The 19,414-nt window shown below is 34.8% G+C and overlaps 1 protein-coding gene across 1 annotated transcript in view; it reads right to left on the bottom strand.

The window, feature by feature from the left end:
* Positions 1–19,414, bottom strand: part of USH2A (usherin) — a 417,498-nt gene that overhangs the window by 233,201 nt on the left and 164,883 nt on the right. Inside the window, exons 23-29 of the mRNA XM_084512774.1 lie at positions 13,596–13,722; positions 13,087–13,188; positions 11,475–11,663; positions 10,888–11,018; positions 5,960–6,233; positions 2,163–2,366; positions 1,950–2,030 (exon numbers count right to left, since the gene is read on the bottom strand). Of these exons, the coding sequence (XP_084368900.1) occupies positions 1,950–2,030; positions 2,163–2,366; positions 5,960–6,233; positions 10,888–11,018; positions 11,475–11,663; positions 13,087–13,188; positions 13,596–13,722 (1,108 nt within the window). The remainder of the gene's footprint in view (positions 1–1,949; positions 2,031–2,162; positions 2,367–5,959; positions 6,234–10,887; positions 11,019–11,474; positions 11,664–13,086; positions 13,189–13,595; positions 13,723–19,414) is intronic.

Genomic DNA, 19,414 nt, shown 5'->3' on the forward strand with positions numbered 1-19,414 from the left:
ATGTTACTTCAATACAGAAGGGTTTGGCTTTTATCTGTTGGATATCTAAGCCACAGAATGCCACAAATATGGAACATCTCTAAAACTGTGCACCTTCATTTACAAAACTGCTTCAAAAATTTAAACTTACTAATTTACTTGCATGTTTGCAAAATGCTGGACAACTGTCTCAGGGCAAAGCAGACACTTCTTAGGCCTTTTTGCAAAAACCCTTTGCTTCTGATCATTCCATAGGATTGGGGGGTGTCAGTGGGGAGAAAAAAGACAACTGAAGATGTTCAAAAGAACTGGAAAGCCAGACTCATGTATGCATAATGTTACTAATAAAAAAAAAAAAAAAAAAGCATCCCATTTCCCATAACCTTTAACTATTTATTAGATATTGCTATACCAAGTAAAGGTCTGTCCAGTAACAACTTCATCACAGATGACTGCACAAGGGATACAGAGGAAAGGCCCAAGGAACACTATGGCAGGATGATGGATGATGAATTTGCTGTAAATGCATGTGGTCTCCCTAGCCTTGCTGATATTCATTTGCTTTTCTCACCATCAAATAACCACTCTTTTATTTTTTTTTTTTTGTAATTTTATTGTTTAGTTTCATTAAATATAAATGCGGACATTGTTTGCTATTTTTTTTCTGATTTTTTTTTGTTTATTTCTGATAAGAAAGGTACCAGAATGCAAAACATAAAAATACTTGGAAGTAGTAATGCCTGTATAAAGAAGGAATGTGATAGTCTAGGAAAGTTTCGGTTACTACAGTATTATATTGATTTTATTAGTTCTGAAATGTATTACAGGGCAAGGTAAGGTACTGTATAGCAGATGTTCTTCTCATAAGGGACATCTCAAAAACAACTCAAAAATAATTAAATAGTGCAATTATTCTCCAACCCTAGGGAACATGTAGTTGCTCAATGCTGTGGTCAGCTTGCAAACAAATTTATGGGAAAACCTTCTGTGGTCAGAGAGTTGATATGAAAATATATATGCATCTTCTTTCTTCTGGGTGGTATGCAAAATAACAATGCTAAGTTGTGTAGGAGTGCACTGCAAGTCAAATATTAACACAGGGCATTTTTATTTTTTTTTTTAAGATTGTACATTGACTATCTTGCATCAAATGAATTCTCTGCATTAATGGAATGCAGTTAGAAAAAGTTGAAAAAGTTGAGTAAATAAAAAATGCAGAACTGTAGGCCTTAAAACTTTCTGGCTCAATAAAGTTTGGGAAAAAAAAAAAAAAATGTCCTTTAAATTCTCTTCATGAAATGTAAGACAAATGTGATCTTTAAGGCTCAGCAGGTATTATGTTCCTTTGAAACCCTTTCCACAAGGCACATGCTGCTTTTCTGTTAAATATTACTGTATTTTCACACACAATCTACAGGTTACTTGTAAAAAGAATCCTTCCCCCATTCTCATCATTCAACAGCACTGAGCAGCATAGCCATGTGCAGGCAATGTAAATAAAAGCTTGTACTAGACCCTCTTCTCACTAACTACATGATCTCTCATCCTCCACAGCTTGCTCCTGCTATCTCCTTTCTCTGCACTTGATTTTGTATCACTTGGTTATACATAGGAAAAATAGAAAATTTACTTCCTCTAGCAGACTTCCATAATGTGAGTTTGGATATGCACGTATCAATGTGCCTAGATGCATGTCTATATATGTGGAAATTTTTTGCCTGAACACATTATAGCTGAAATAAGACAGTAACTTGCTACCTATCCAAAGCATCAAGCAGTTTTGGCCCCTTTAGAAATACTATGCAACTTAGACTGCTCAGAATTGTTGTGGGATTTCCTCTAACCTAACATTAGGTTAGATTAGGTAGCATATGGAAGAAAAAAATAAAAAAGATATAAGTAAGCCTTAAGTATTAAGGCTTACATATAAGTATTATATATAAGTATAATACTTGTATATAAGTATTTACCTGATTCTCTTGTACGAACATGGGTCCATACACTAGATACTGATCCTCCTTCATTTGAGGCAACCACCCTATAAAGGTATTCTTCAAAGAAAACAGAGAAACATAAAAGGGGAGAAAAAGAAAAAAAAAAAAAAAAAAAGACTGAACACAGTAACACATTAATACGGAACAAAATAAAAATGATGTATTTTGTTTAAGGAACCAATGTGTTACCTGTAAAGGGTTGTAGACCGTTCTCATAAACACTCTGCTCTTTTCCTCGGTATACTAGGATGGAGTCATTTCCCCTGCAGTTAACAGCACTGTCAGTTGATAGGCATCCGTCCAGATTGACTCTGACAGCACTGCTGGACACAGATGCCAAGTTAACGACAGCACCTCGTGTAAATTTAACATCCTTCATGCAACCACCGAAACCTAGCAAACAGTAAGGGATTAGTATCACATAAAGAGCCTTAGTCATTAATTAAGAGTCATTTTTGTTCCTTTCAATTCTATATCTTCAGCATTAAAGACTGTACTGTGAAAATGTTAATTTCCAACACGAGAATTGTGTCTCCCCTGTCAAGACAAAATGTTAGTCAAAATTCTAGTGTGGAATTCTTGCCTTACTGAACTGTACTTTCATTGTTACCAATTCCATCCCATGACAAAATACTTGTTTTCTGCTCCATCCTTCTGCCTTTAAAATTATTACCATAAAAATGATTCTGAATTTGAAAATCAGCTTTCTGTTGCTTGCTGATGCTTTGATACATTCTCTTCAAACTGAGAATATGTAGATTAAAAACATACTGAGGAGATGACAGAGGTATATCAGATCATTCTAATACAGGTATATCTGGTATACTGCTTGCAAGCATATTCTGAAATCATAACCCCCAAACTGTTTGGTTACTTGAAAAAATTAAGTAACTTTTATACTTATTTGTATATATGTGTACATAGATGGTTCAGTGTGTGTCTTGCATTCTTACCAACATTATAAATATGTTAAATTAGCTATTTGCAAAAAAAAAAAATCACAAAATTTCAGGGTGCAGTTCTTCAAGTTTCCTTATATTTCTATGATATAATTTATAAATAAATTAATACATAGATGTAAAACAGTTCTCAGATCTGGGTAAAGTTCTGCAGTCAGTGGTTAATGTAAATCCAATGGAAACAGTAACCAAACTGAAGAATTCAGTTCATTTTAGTGTTAACTTTGCAAATTAAAAATCAGTCTCTCAGAGATCAATGCTCTTTTTCAGCTTTGTGCAACCATTTATAGATTTATATCTACATTTATATATAGATATCTAGATAATATATATTTATATAGATATATAATTATATATATTATATCTATTCATGTATATATATATTTATAGATATATATTATATATATTTTATATATCTATCCATTATATTATACTATATATCTATTATATCTAAAGGCTTTTATAGCCTTTATTTCTACAAGATGGAAGATGAAAGCAGTATTCACGCTTAGCCACCTGAGTTAAGAATTCAGAAGTTAAGAATCCAATATTCATGCATAGTTCATGGAAAAAGGAAGTGGCATTGAAGGTGGATACCTATTTTGAATAATCCTATAAAACACCTTCCCTCTTCACCATGCTGGGAATTGAGAGATACTGCTTTTTTAAATAGACAAATCTTAATTTAAGCTCAACCTGTACTCCACAGAGATTTGGTTGGTTTCTGTGTCTGTGGCAGAGGAAAGAATTAATCCCAGTCTCCACAAGCATCTTAATAATGAGACAAAATGAAGCATTCCTTTATTTGTGATTGGGATGCATACTACATAACCTATTTTAATCCCTTTTTATTATTATTTATTTTTTTTTAAATATCATTCTAGATGCATTTATCACTATTTATAGACTTCTGACATCAGCCAAGTAGTTTTTTGTTTATGCTCAGGAAGCTGCAGAATAAATAATCACAGTACAAATTCTCACAAACTTTCCTGCCAGCTCCCCTCCACAGTGACTTCTCAGGACTACATGTGATGTGTCATGCAAAGGCCCACAGCCTGTAGCTGAAATTTCTTAAAGTATGTGACATAGAGAAGAGGGGTGGGGGAGAGAGGGGAGGAGGAGGAGGATATTTATCCCTTGCTTGAGGTGAAGAAAACAACATGCATTTTTTCCAAATTTACTACCAAGCAGACATTAATTGAGAAAACCTTTGGTAAATATTTATTAACCTGGGAAAGTCTCCATATTCCATTTATCATATCAATACATAATTATATTCCTAAATAAAAGTACATTTCAAAACTCTATGTTTTAGGGAGTTGTATAAAGCAAAATTGAAATAAAAAGGATTAAGTAAAAAGTATATTAAGTATGTAGTGTTGATAGTATGTTTACTACTAATTATAACAGTCTAGTAACACAAGCTTATTTCAAAGTGACATTAAAAAAAGCAAAATACAGATGTAAATACTTTCTGGACTGTGTGCCCTAACATCCTGTGGACCTATGTCGTGTTTCAACCTTATCTCCTTTCTTTTTGCTCAATCTTGCCATTACCAATATCATTCTGATTGGTCACATGGATAGAAACTGACAGGCTATATTTGAGAACGTGATAGGGTCAGACATATGTTAAAAATATTCACTTAAGCCAAAATTTTAATATATGGATGTCTAATCTTGCTCATCTAAATCTTCATTTAGGAACACAAAAATATTTTTGTCATCAGAAGTTCTAAAACCAAATTTACTGCTGCCATCTTATTTTGCAGTGTGCTGGGCAAGTGGTGAAAAAAGTAACATTAACTGATGTGCCTGAATATTCACTTCAGGCATTTATTTTAGATGTTATTTTGCCCTAGATTCTTTGTTCACACATCCCTTTGCTGCAGGAACTGAGAATGCATTCACCAACAAGGCCATACCATCTGCTATGAGGCAACATTGTCAGGCTATGACTTGGTAGCTCTTTTGTGCCATAAAAATTGTGCATATGGAACCTGGAGGAAGATTAGAAAATGTGTGATACCTACAGCTGGAAGAATGTTTAAAACAATATTTTTGAGCTGTGAATGTTAGCGCTTTGATTTGATTCAATCCGTTCTGTAGCTGTGAATTCACAAGGCTTCTATGAAGCTCTGCAAAGCTTACTTGAATGCATGCATTTAATGTGTAAAGTTACCAAATAGATTTCCCACTAAACACACACTGACTGCAATTTTTTTGCCCATTGTATCCAAAAAATACACAAGGACTGATGAATAGTATCACAAGTAACAAAAATCCACACCCAAACAGTAAATGGGTAATTTTTAGACAGCTTGATGACTATATTTCATACAGTCAATCCTTAGGTTCAGACTATAAATAATGCTTTTTTCTATAAATATGACCTATCCCAGAGCAAAAGGGTCACAGTGGACGTCTCTCTTCCTCTTGGTAATGTGAAAAAGACCACCAGGTAACATAGCCAAAATCCAAATTCAGGATTTTATACTATTTTTTTAGACCATAATCAGTATTGTCTGCAAACGGACTAATAAGCCCTTACACTGTTTGCTACGTGTGCCAGCATCCAGCCTCATTACAGTGATTTAAGCTGTTTGCACTCCGTTCCATTGGTTTTGTATTCCAGATCTTTGACTAACACGACAAGCTGATCAAGTGAAACAAGTTGATCAGAACTGGCTTTCTCTGAGAGTGATCTGAGCTCTTCCGGTTGGGTATCTCAGATAACTATTTGCTATTCTCCAATTTCTTCTCTCTTATAACTTGGATTGTTCCATATGTCACTAGCTTGGAAAGACTCTATAGCATTACAAAAGGATCAGGGGTAAATTAAGCTGAATGTGTATGGATAACTGCAGTTAAAATAGCAATGGATGGGAGGATGAATTACTTCTCTGCTAGTGTCGATAAATGTTACATACTCATGAATTTATACTATGAGCAGAGCATCCACCAACAACCTTGCGCATGGCACTAGTTTTTGAAAAACATAAGTTGGTCTTGGTGTCACCTTACCTTGTTCTGGCCCCAGCTCTTTATAAAAACTCTGAATCTCAGGGGGGATTCCACCTATGTAGATAGGTGAGTTTACTTTTAGTTGCTGAAGATGGGGTTCCAACGTCTGCTCTCTCAGTTCATCCATACTTGCTGAAACTACAGAGCCCTCCTTGTTCACAGTTACTTTCTTCCACTTTCCATCACAATAGGACAGTCCTAACCAGAGATCCAGTTGTGTAAAGACAGTGCCCGTTTTTAACAAGACGTTTAATATTCCACTTTTAAGCTCAATCTATAGATTTTAAAACAGAGAAAAGATTTTGAAAAAGATATCACACACAGAACAATGAAAGATGAGTACACTGCAGATATTTAAAAAATAAATCAAGTTTTAAAATGATAATGATATTTTATCTTCAGGATAGCAGAAATTCAAGTAAAATTGTTTGCACAAACCATGCTAAATACAGTGCATCAGTTAAATTCAAAATGTAGGAACACATATTCTGTGTATATGTTTGTTTGTTGTTTTTTGACAGCTAATTTGGCACTAATGTAACAAAGTAAAAAGAAAAGACAATGAATCAGGACTGTTTTCCTTTTTTTTTTTTTTTTTTTTTTTGAGAATGAGAAAACAGCATTTTATCTATCAATTCTTTTTTTTTTTTGGAAGAATGTAAGCAGATAATAAGGAAATGAAATGTCAGACCTGATTAAGCTCTTTTTTAATTGGCTGGTGAACTCAATTTCAAATTTCTCCAGCATACATTGATTCTGTATTTCATCCTCATTCTCCTAAATCTTGTAAGAAAATAATTGTTTTTGTATGTGCTTTTTGAGATTAATGTGCCAGTTTTCTAATAGAAACACATTTTACTTAAATTTTTACTGCAGAAGTTTCCAAATGCTTTACTACAAAACTCTTTATACTAACACTGAATTGAGTGCAAGTAGGGTGAGAGTGTAAACTGGCAGGTATAAAGCACTAAACATTTTGATGATGAACTTGTGGTTGAGAAATATGGATAAGTTCACAAAAAGGCATTTTTTCTTTCATGACAAATTCTTAAGTAAATAAAAACTAAAAAAAAAAATAATAATAATAATAATAATATATATGCTTACTACCAGTATTGACAAGCTGACATATTTGGGTTCCTGGTAACATTAATATTGTAGTATTCATAATCAGATTGTAGTTTCTTAACAGGGACTCCAGTATATGAAAGAACTCAGTACTAGGGATGCCCCTGGCAATATTTATCCTGTTCCAAATTGCACACTGACTGCTTGCTCACAAGACTTTTGTGAAGTCAAGGGTTGTGCCTATTTGCTTCTTTGGAACCACAGCTTTTCCCATTTAAATGGGTAAACAGCCCTTCATAGCTTAGGTCGTTAAAATACAGGTGAAATCATGGCATCAGTATTGATACTATAGCTTGTATAAGCAGTCCATCAAACAAGTCGTCATTTTTTTTTCACTGATGAGAAATAACATGGATCACACTGTCCTGGTGGGAAGAAAGTGTTTCACCTGTATGACTACAGCAGTACACCAACAAGACTGCCAGACCTAGCAGCTGGAGAGAAGACATGGTGATCAACATGGGGTGATCAACTCAGCACATCCCCTCTTCCAATTTACTCAGTTTGATATTGTCTGAAAGCAGAAAGCAGGCAGAGATAGATGCTTCTGCTTTTTGTGATGTCCTGTACTGACATTTAGAGTGCTGAAGAACAGCTAGAAGACCACTGTTCAGTTTGAACTTTTCTGCATGATGAAGATAAAAAAAAAAAAAAAAAAAAAAAAAAAGTCCTGGATATATCTGGCATTTACAGGTTCTCTCTGGTACCAAGCAAAGGTTTAGAAAAAACATCTCATGAACTGTTTACTTTTGATAAAATTCTGAGACCACTTTAAAAATGCTTGATTGTCAATTTATCTTCTGGACATACATTATGATGTTAAACCATGAAGATCATCTCATTCTCCTGACAGACATGTTAGTTAGCGTCTCTCACCAGAGACAAATTAAGATCATTACGCTAAAACCCCAAACCTGAACAGGTTCTCAGTTCAGTGGTTAAAAGCATACTTTTTAGAATTTGGAGTACAGATATTAAGCATCACTGCAACTTGCAATTATATAGTTCCTCTACACACAATTCTTACTTTGAGCATGCAGTGTTAGAATCAGGAAAGACAAAGCTCAGACAGAATATGGAAAAGGACACAAAGTGCAAGGAGAGTTTCCACAGGCATGCTAGCATGTTCAACAAGCAGCTGGTTACTTGTGGCATCTCAGGTATTGATACTGGGACCAATTATTTTTAAAAAATGTATTAATGACCTGGGAAATTGAAGGAATGTACTCTTAGGAAGTTTGCAAGTGATAGTAAAGAGGCTGCAGCTGATATTTTAGGCAATAAAAAGCAGCTTTGAAGAAAATGACTTGGAGGGTCCAGATTGACAACAAATTGAACACTGGTCAGCAGTGTACCCTCAAAATGATGAAGATCAACCAGGTACTGGGCTGTATTAGAAAGAGGGCAGTCAGTAGGTCTAAGGAAGATATATTGACACACTGGAGTAAATTGAGTGGAAGGGCACCAAGTTGCTCAGAGTTGGAGTACATGACATATGAAAAGAGGCTGGGAGAACCAGATTTATTCAGTCATAAGAGTAGGTGTGATGAGAACATTCACCTCTGTTCAACTACCTTGTGGAAGGATATAGAGAAGACAGACCCACATTCTTCTCAGATGTACATAGTGAAAAGATGAGATGCAACAAACAAGTTCTAACAGGAAAAAATCACAGTTAGATATTAGAATTTTGTTGTTGTTTCTGTTTTTCTTGTTTTCATGGGGAGACACATGCCAGAGCAAGAGTGAGCAATTCATACTACGTTATCTGTTCATAGTTTGCTCAAAATTATTATGTCTGGATCCAAAGAGAATCAGATTGACCTCTCTAACTTCAGTGAATTATCTCAGGGCTTGGAACTCGTGGAAGAAATGACCTTTACACAGAGCACCTTTCTAGGACATAATTTTGTCTTGGCCAGAAGACAAGCTAGACTCTTTGGCAGTTTGGTAGCAGGCAGCCATGTGTCTAGCTAGTCATTCCAAAACTATAAAGCTAATAAGAGAGCTGTGATCTATGCAAAGGGAATACCATCATACAATGTGCTCAGGATAAGTGGTATCTTCTAATCTGTTTTGCAGTGCAAGTGTCTCCTGACCAAAGCTCCTAACAAAGACATCGTAGCTCATGCGCAACATGCTACACACCTCATTTTCACTTTCTATTAACCTTTTTTTGTGAGCTCAAGTGTACGGAAAAACCTTCTGTCATCATTATGTATGTGCATAACACAAAGCTGCAAGGGTTGGAAAAGCATGCATATAGTCATCCTCTCTAAAATTCCTCATTCCAAGGTTATGGAGATGTCCCAGTTAGGTGTAAAGGGAGATTAAACATTTTTTACTTGGTTTAGAAAAAATGCTATGAAAACTAAGCACAATATTTGTTGTTAAAAATAATATAAATGTAAAACTGGCAAAAATCTGGCAGTATGAGTACATAACAAAAGTTTTTTTGTCTACATTGTGCTTTTGACTACACTTTAAATTTACTAAGTCCCCTCACTCTTTTATAGCCAGAGCTTTTCTCATATTTCTGTTAGTCTTTCACAGAGCAAGAGAAAGGAAACAAGGACCACATGCCACAAGAATCTCCAGAAGAACCCAAGCCCCACGTTTGTCCCTGTGAATACTGTTCAAGTAAATAGTGCCCTCGTACCATGAATTACATACATACTAGTCTTTTTAGTGTGGGACAATAGTGTATATAGCATCGTATGCTACTAGCCCATAACTCTGGTCATTACTTGAGGACAAACTAAAGCAATAGCATGTAATTAAAAAGACTTGCTATTGCAACTCATTATAATTTCTGAACCAAGGCTGCTTGAAAAGGAGGAAGCAATCAGGACTAGAAGAATTCGAAATCCAGGAAAAAAACAACTGCTGAAAATAATAATATAAAAAGTAAATACAGAGTAAGTTATAGCTGACCTGAAAAGGAGAAAAATATATTTATATGCTTTATGTCAGAAGTTTAAAAGAAAGAGCACATTAGATATAATGCCATACAATAAAACAGGCTTTGACATGACAAGCCATTAGCAAAACAGCTGCAAAGTAATAAATAAACAAATAAAATAGAAATGGAAAGGGCAGGTCAGGTTATAAAGAATAACAATAGACTCAAAAATCTCTATATGTAAATGATTGCTTCTCGGATCTACTAAAAAGAAATACTACTTTCAATGTAATCCTCTTTAATAGCTACTAGTTGGTGCAAGTAATAACTGTAGTTGACCCACTATTCAGTGGTGACCACCATCTAATTATATTCAAAATCCTTGGAAGAAGAAAAATACAAAAACAGAACCATGTAGTCAATACAACGAGTTTGAAAAACTGCAACAAACATATTCAACCTTAACTAAAGTCTTAAGCATAAAACAGTCTTATTTAACAGACACAAAATGAAAGCTCATATGCATCTCTCACAAATTTGCCTAATACAGGACTTTTGCAGCTTTCTCAACAGTTTTGAAAAAACAGTGAAAGAGGTGAGATGGGATTAAACTGGACCACTAATTTCAGTCTGTATGGCAATTCTCGTATTTTAAATCAAAATGAATACATCTTATTGATAAATGAACCAAAAATAAAGAGAACTCTTTTAATACAAGTCTCTTATTCTGCTTTTTAGTCACTTCTAACTCAGCAAAGAGAGTAATTCTGCTTTTTCATATACTGATATTTTTCTTATTATAAATAACATGGCTAACTTATCTGCTGGGTGTATCTTAGTAAGCAAAACTCAATGATCATACCTGAAGACAGTTATTTGTACTGATTTCTAAACTTACTGCAAGATAATCTGGACCATCTTTATTGTAAACGAACAAAAGCAATCCATTCAGTTGATCTGTTCTGAATTTGAAGGAGATCTCAAATTCCTGTCCGCCACTGAAAACATCTGAATGCAATTCTAGGAAGCCTTGAAAGAAAGTAAATACATGAATAAGTTAATCAAATACAGAAATAATAGGCTCAAGAAGCCAAAAGCAGAAATCTAGATGCTACTTTCTGCTTGGACACAAAGATCTCAGAGGTTTCAAGACTAAGGTTTATAGCTTTCACTCAGCTTTGTAAATGACACTTCTCTGTAATTTATTGTAACAAACCAAACTGGTGCAATGTCCTAACATCTTGCCACAATGTGAGACCCGGCATTTTTTTATATATTATGGACACCTGACTTTCTAAAAAATATAAACAAATCTACCTGCAGTTAGAGCAGCACCACCTCTCCATGAAAGCAAGTTTAAAGCATTTAAAAATAATCCTATATAACTAAAATTGCTTTGAAAATCAGATCACTGTAATACTTTCAACGTGACTCCCTTTTAGGTTGCAAGAACATACATGGCTAGTACAGAGTACAGCAAATTACCTTTGCCAAGAAAATGTGCTCCTTCTGAGAGGACAGTGGGGCACCCTTCCCAAATATGATAGACGTTGTTTTGCTCTTCAGCATCCTGCCAGTCCAAAGATTCCCAGTTTTCATAGGGTGTATGCATTTTTTTCAAAAAAAAGTCACTGAGACACCCCACAAATCCTTTCTGGATTATCGTCTTCATCCCTGAAGTAAAAGAAAATCATTTATTAAAGCCAATCACCTGCAACTAAGCATAGGGATGAATGCATATCATACCCTATCACATATGTGCATTTTTTGAATTGATAACCACTATCATTAACTTCATAAATCTGTCTCCAAACTAAATTCAGATTTATGAATGCATCTAGTCACTAAGGACGGCAGCTACTACCACATAGCCAGAAAATTTTAAACTTGTTGAGATATTGCATACAGGTGACATCAGCTCAGCAGAATACAACTACTCTATGAAGATTCCAAGGAAATATTTTAGGCTTATTCTCTCTAAAAAAAAAAAAAAAAAAAAAAAAAAAAAAAAAAAAAAAAAAAAAAAAAAAAAAAAATAGAATACTCATGTATGACTTCTGTCTCTTTTTCTTTACTAGAGACAAATAGAGACAAAAGTATAAATCTGGTTTTGTAGACAGTATTCTCTTGAAAGATATTTAATGTGATTTTTATTATTTAGCAGAGGTTTTTGCGGAAAACATCCTCGATAATTTTATGAACTAAAGGTTTTAGAAGAACACATGCACATAACTTGTGGGTTTAGTAAGCTGAAGTAGAGAAGGTAAAGAGGAAGTTGTATTATAGTGTACCTCAGTGCAAGCCGTCAATTAAATTTCATGTCTTTATCACTGTTGGGAATGCAAACTTAATGAACAGTTTGGCTTTCAGATTTATATGAAAAAATGTAAATCTGGATATGAATCCACTGAGAACAGCTTATTGTATCCTGTTTTTTTATGAACTATAAAGTACCAGTTATCTGTTGGTAGACTATACTCTTGGCATATAGGCCAAGTTTATATATAAAGGCATATGTCTGTTGATTCTGTGGAAGCCAGCAATGATCTAGCTCCACACAAATACAGCTGTAGAATACAGATATATTCATACACCACTAAGTTCAATGCAACAGTCCCTGAAGGATCCTAAAAAAGGCCACTACATTCTATTTCTGCAACCAGGTGGGATGCACAACCTTGTGTCTAAGCTAGCAAAAACAATTTTCATGCATTTTTGGAAAATAACTTTGGAATCTAGAATGTAAAACACACACATAAGCTTCACCTATACAACTTGCTTGCAGACACAGTTCTATAATTCTGTAGTTATATAATTCATTAAAATATACGCAGACCTCATTAGATGTAACATTGCTTTACTGCTGATTAAAACACATATACAGATATTTCAGTCTGTCCCAAAAATATAGAATTAAACAACCTGCGTAGGCTTAGTTTTTCCAAATTGTTATGTAAATAATTATGCAAATTAAGTATGGTCCTCATGTTCCTGGCACAACGTCAATACAGCCCACACTGCTGAAAAGGCAGTTAAGTCAGTGCCACTGTCTAGGATTCCAGGTACACCATATTATGCAGACCACAGTCATACTCACCTACATCCCTTCTTATAATAGAATAACCCTGTGGAATTCCTCCAACAAAAACTCCAGTGTTCTCTCCAATAATGGTACTGCCACTAGCAGCTAAGGAAGAACCTAAACAAAATAGGTCAAGATTCTTGTGTTTATACTTTCAACAGATTTTCAGCTCAACAGAATATTGACATTGGATAAAAAATGCTAATGTAGAACATCTCCTAATATTTCCCCATACATATCCTGGAAATATTTTCAATTCTATTTTACAAAAGAGCATCAGCACAATCATACATTCATGAGCATAAAAAAGCAGACTTCTCATTCCTAGTATTACATTATCAGATTCACAGCAGACACATACTTCAGATGCATTGACAAAAGAGGAGCTATTTTGTTTAAAAAAATAAATAAATAAAAAAGAGTGAATTTTTTGTTGTATGGATGCACACAAGTAGTGAGAAAGTAAGCAAGTGAGCAACAACCTGAATAGTACCAAAATAATGAAGCAAATCTGGATTGATTACCTGTGTACTGCCCATCCACTGTGATGTTTCCCAGAGCTTGAATTCTTGTAGCAATTATTTGGTGCCAACTGTTATCGTTGTACTCTTTTCCACCATCATTAGCTGGTGTGACTGCTACTGCAGATCCCTTTTTATTAAGGGAAGAATCCAAGTTAGAACAGGAAGGTGGTAAGATTTAGAATTATACCTTAACTCTTCACACCACTGTGGTATATTAACATCCAGAAAATAAAGACAAAAGTCCTCTGTATAGCTTCTTTTGGAATACAGAATGATGTTTATAACTGATTCCCCCACCAAATTAATCTCTTCAAATACATAAGGAATGAAGGATCCAGTACAGTTTCTATCAAAAACAGAAAAACCTGTGTCATTCCTCTGATAAAAACAAGGATGAGACACAAATATTGAGGGTAATGTCACACAGATTTCTGATTTTTTCTTTAATGGAGTTTCCATTTAACTTCTTCATGGATTGCTACAGTTGTAAAGTTTAATGGATATGATTCAATGTACTGTTCAGTTCAGAGAAAGCACCTTCACATTAGGATTGTTGATTGCAGAGCCTGTCTATTGGAAGTGATTCAAAATAGAGGAACATTTGTAGGGATGCTTGAAGAAGTGTGTCATTTCCCTGTTAACCTGGTATCAAAAGGAACTGAAGTTTTAGGTGAGAGGGTAAAGTACATTTATGAAGAAAAAGGTCATACCATGAGATTCAGAAAAAAAATCTAGAAGGTAATTAATGAGGATTCTTTTACAGTACAAGCTTGTACAAGTACAGACTGTAAAAGTGGTTTAAATTTTTTCCCTGGTTTTATTAAAACAATATATATATATATATATATATAAAATGACATGAGGGGATGAATATAGAGATGACCATGACAAAACACAGAAAAATCTTTTCTGAATTCCTGAGTACAAGTTAAATAACATCTGCAGATGTCAAACCAAATCTCAAGGCTGTAAACCATCCAAAATGCACATTTTTAAAGCAATATTTGAATTTATTTTATTTCAAGAATTTTCCTGTGATTCACATCCAAAATGTGTTCAATCTTCAGAGTAATCCCAGTAATATTGTCTCAGAACTTTATAACGTACTTTAACCACGTGGTAACTATTCACAAAATAAAATTGTTCTATGTATGAGGTGATGAGTAAAAAGAAAAGCATTATGTTGCACAGACACTAGATGATATTAAAGACTTGCAATCTTTGTTAAGCTAGTCAAGCCATAAAATAAATACAAGAACAATTTCTAAAATTTTCCAAATTTTTTCCAAATTAAACAGCTCTTTTTTGTTGTTGTTGTTTGTTTGTTCGTTCCTTTTCAGATCATCTAGTACTCTTTCTGGCACAAGGACTTTAGAGTTATGCACATGAAGAAAACCCATTAATCACTGATTGTATTAATACTTTAAAGGCATTGTTGAAATACAGTATTGTGCCTTTGAGTGATGTGCATCTAAGAAAAATTTCTTGTCATCATATACATTTATAAATACTGTATATATTTTATGATACATTTTTAATTGTGAACTCACCATGTATTCTATATATGAAAATATATATGATATGTACATATGTACATAATTACAGAAAAAAATTATTTCCTATGAACAGCATGGGAAATAGCATGTTTCCCACTCCATTCAGCCAATGTCTTGGTATTGAGACAGTTTGTACAGCAGTCCTCCATCCCATGATAATAATACAAAGTTATATATCCTTACATTCTAATAAGCACTCTTTCATGTACTATTTTTATTGTCTTCTCTTCTATTTGAACATTTTAATATTTTACAAACACACATTTCATTATCGTAGTTTAATAATTAAAACCAGAACTGGTGTCATGCCCAATTAATGTGCCCTGGTAGCATGCCCATTAGTTTTTCCATTAGTGAATTCAACAATACTAATGGGATTACTAGCATGGGATGCTAATTGGGCGTGACATAAGAAACTGGCTTACTTCTTAGCATACCCTTGCTAATGATGAAATTAATGAGCATTTTATTAAATGCTGTCTCATCAAAGTGTACTTAGTTAGCGTTAAAATTGTTACAAACGATGCTGCATTCTAAAGATCAGGTGCCTGAATAAGTGGTTCTTCATATTATATTTGGCAACAGTCTAGAGCATTAATAGTTTTATACATTAGAAACTACATTTATTTGTGATCATTTCAATCTGGGACCACACAACCATATGTGCTAACCTGTGCTTAATCTCAGGAAGAAAAAAAAAAGGAAGAAAAAAAGACTGTGTTCAGGATTCAGAATGCACTGCATTGAAGATCTCTGTATGACATTTTACTGAGAACCACCTGAGTGACTTTGTGATTATACTCAAATATCCTGTTGTGAAATGGCTTGTTATGCATTTTGACACACATAGGGAACCAAATCTGGAGTATTTTGCTGAGCCATACAGTAAATCTTAATTTTTAGCAGCTCTCAGTAGTATATAATTAAAATGGAATCTCTGTGGCTCTTCATGTGGATGTTTACGTTCATGAAAACATGTACAGAGATCACAAATATGGATTCTCAAAAATACTGGCTAGGTAGCAAAGTCATAATGTAAATACAATTCCACCAATGGGGTTTTTTCAATTGTCAAATTCCTACCAGAGAGAAAATAAATGAGTAATGAAGTTTTGCCAGTGCCAAGCCGCAAGGCACCTTTAGGATTCATAGCTAGGATTCAATCTTCCTTTTTTTCTTGGAATAACAGGTCACCCTCAGACTCCATCTACTACTTTGCACATGAAATAAAAGAAACTCGTATTCCTCTTTTTGCTGGCAAGTTTAGTAAATAGATCATCTTCTAAAAGATCTGGATTGAATTCCCTCCATTACTAGGAGAGGAATCCTGACATACTCTCTTCAGAAGACTGTCCTAAGTCACTAGGAAAAATGTATTTCAGATTAGCATTAAATTTCCACTGTTAGTGATTTCACTTTGTATAACATATTCAGTGCTTCTCTGGGGAAGAAAAAAAAAAATAATGAACAAATTACCTGCAGCTTCAGTGGTAGGTTTAAAGAAATTATGATGAGAAGAAACTCACAGACAGCTGAAGGTTTGCAGAAGCACCAAGCTCAGAGGAAGGTCTGTGGAACAATGTAACTATGCAGACAAGACCAAGGAAGGGATCAGTTAGAAAAGAAACTCATGCCTCCTGAAAAATGAGTAGAGGCCAGCAAAGAATGACAACAAAGGAATAAGAAAGGAGGAGAGCAGACAGACAACATAAAAGGAAGACAAAATAGATGGTCAGACTAGATGAATGATAGTGTACATAAAGTTTAGAGAAGTATGAATGGACAGGACAAATACTTGAAATTCACACTTAGAGAAGAACAAGTTATGTTTCTGAAAATTCCCCACTAAGAGTTGGCAGGTCTATCTCCAGAGCACATACAGTGAAGAGAGAATGTACTGCTTATCATGAGCAGATATATACAAGAATGCTGAAAGGGACTAGGGGTAAAGATAATTAACCTGTGACAGGACACAGCTGTAATGGAGTATAGAATACTACACCAAGTTGCTATAGATAAAAAGCTGCAGACTTAGATGTCATCAAAAGAATTTTTGCACTTATTAATAGAAGTGTACAAAAGTAGGGCCATAAATGTTTATCGTATATGTCATGACTGTAATTAGAGAAAATGATGCATATAACTTGGTTAGGAAGCCTCATGCTATTAATAAGAAGCAATTAAAACATTTGCATTCTGATGCAAACAGCAATACACAAATGAAGGAATGAAAATTGCTATAGAACGTGATATCTGACATTATAGGATAGGAATAGCAAATAATAGTAAGCAGTTACTTACATTCAAGAAACTACAGAAGTTTGTTGCATGGACAGGAAGATGGCAGAAGAGATGACAACAGTCAGTTATATTGAGAAAGGAACAACTGAGTTGGAGGAAGGTTATTTAATAATATTCACAAGGTTCAATCACTATTATTTCCTAGAGGTTTGAAGCTCAAAAAGCAGGGTTATCCCATGAAACTTGCCAAGGACACAAACTTGGAAGGCTTCATTAATATGTAGAAAGATTTCAATACCCTTGCAACAGGAATGTTAAGGGCTGGCACACCGAAACAGAATTAGGTTTAATAATACAAAACATGAACAAGAATTTTCACTGCTACCTGGGAGCCCATTAGTTTTCAATGACAGAGAAAACCTTGGTTGCATTAACTGGCCATAGGATCACCACAAGGTGTCAAGTCACAGAAAAGACTACACCATGATGTGTTCAGTAGCAACAGGAATGCACTAGTATCTTTGAACAAAGCACTCATGGCATTCTTCCTGAACATTGCACAGATTCAGTGGAGAGGGAGAATTAAGCACAAGAAAGGCAGGGACCTTTATGTATTCTTCTCTTCAGTATATATTAACTACCATAACTATAAGGGAAAGGTCTTTCATGGCTATATCTAGGTTTGTAACTATAAATCCAAGTAGAGGCTAAAGATTTGAGGCATAAATTTATGAAATTACCAAGATTTAGGTGTTTAAATGCCTTTTATGAAACTAGTCTGAATCTTCGAGCATAGAAATTCCTTGTCTTTTCTCAGTATTTGCCACTAGTTACATGGCAAATGAGGAGAAAGAACTCCTTATTGCAGATCTTCCTGGAACTGTTAGAGACCAGACTAGTTCATGCACTATGGAAAGACCCCACATGGCTAATTAGAACTGTCACTTCCAGAAGGCTGTAAAGCAACTATTATGGTACCTAAACACATGAGAATAAAGTTTGATGTATTTGTGCTCCTACAACACCAACTTTTCGTTAATTGATAATTCAATCCTAATCCAAAAAGAAACCTTTGGACACTAACACATTAATACATGACAAAATTACAGTACTAAAACTCCAGTACAAATATGTCAGCAGAAGACTGACCTCTACAGTCCTTTTGATAAGACCTTGGAAATGAACTTCCTACCTCTGTCTTTTCATCTGTTTCAAAGGAAAACCTTCAAAGACATCTCTGTCTCATGTCCATGAAGAATACATGTTTTAATTGTTCCCCAAAAGGATGGTACAAAAACAAATCTGGAAGCATTAGCAGTGATTCCTCCTTATGTAATAAGGGGAAGCTCTGGGAAGCAGCTTGCCTCAAGTGACAAATCAGCTACAGGCTGAGCTCAGCAAACCACAGAAGCTGCTTGAATTGGTGTCAGAAATGCTGAAACCCAGCACTGTCAGAGAAGGGAAGGGAGCATTGGCCCAAAGAACCAGTTTTATGAAAAAACATTTTCAGAGAAATTACAAATGAGAGCAGAAAGCACAGAACAAGAAAACAAAAATTCAGACCCTATTCTAAGCTCCTCTGTGGGGGGAAAAAAAAAAAAAAGAAAAAAAAAAAAAGGCAGCCCCAGGTGCTTCCTCCACCCCTTGCCAATCCCAGAACTGGAGACCATGGCTCCATCAGTCGATCCTTCCCAATGAGTAGGAAGAAGAAGAGTAAACCAGCAAGACAGAAGGCAGTCCCATAGAAAGGAGAACAGGAAAAAAAAAAGGAGATATGCTCTAGAAGATGGATGGACATAAGAAACTAAAAATTCAGATCTGATCATCACTCTCAAACCAGAACTGAGAAGTCTGCATAAAGCCATTGCTCAATAATTTTAGTTCTGTCTTTCATTCATTCTTAAGAATACTATAGCCATTAGAAAAGACGTGCTTAAAAATATGAAAGATGAATACAGATTTAGTTTTAGGCCCTCTACAATCCATTGGCTCCCTGTCATGACATCCATCTCACACTAGCCT

Source organism: Aythya ferina (genome assembly GCF_964211825.1).
Source record: "Aythya ferina genome assembly, chromosome: 3".
Classification (NCBI taxonomy): domain Eukaryota; kingdom Metazoa; phylum Chordata; class Aves; order Anseriformes; family Anatidae; genus Aythya; species Aythya ferina.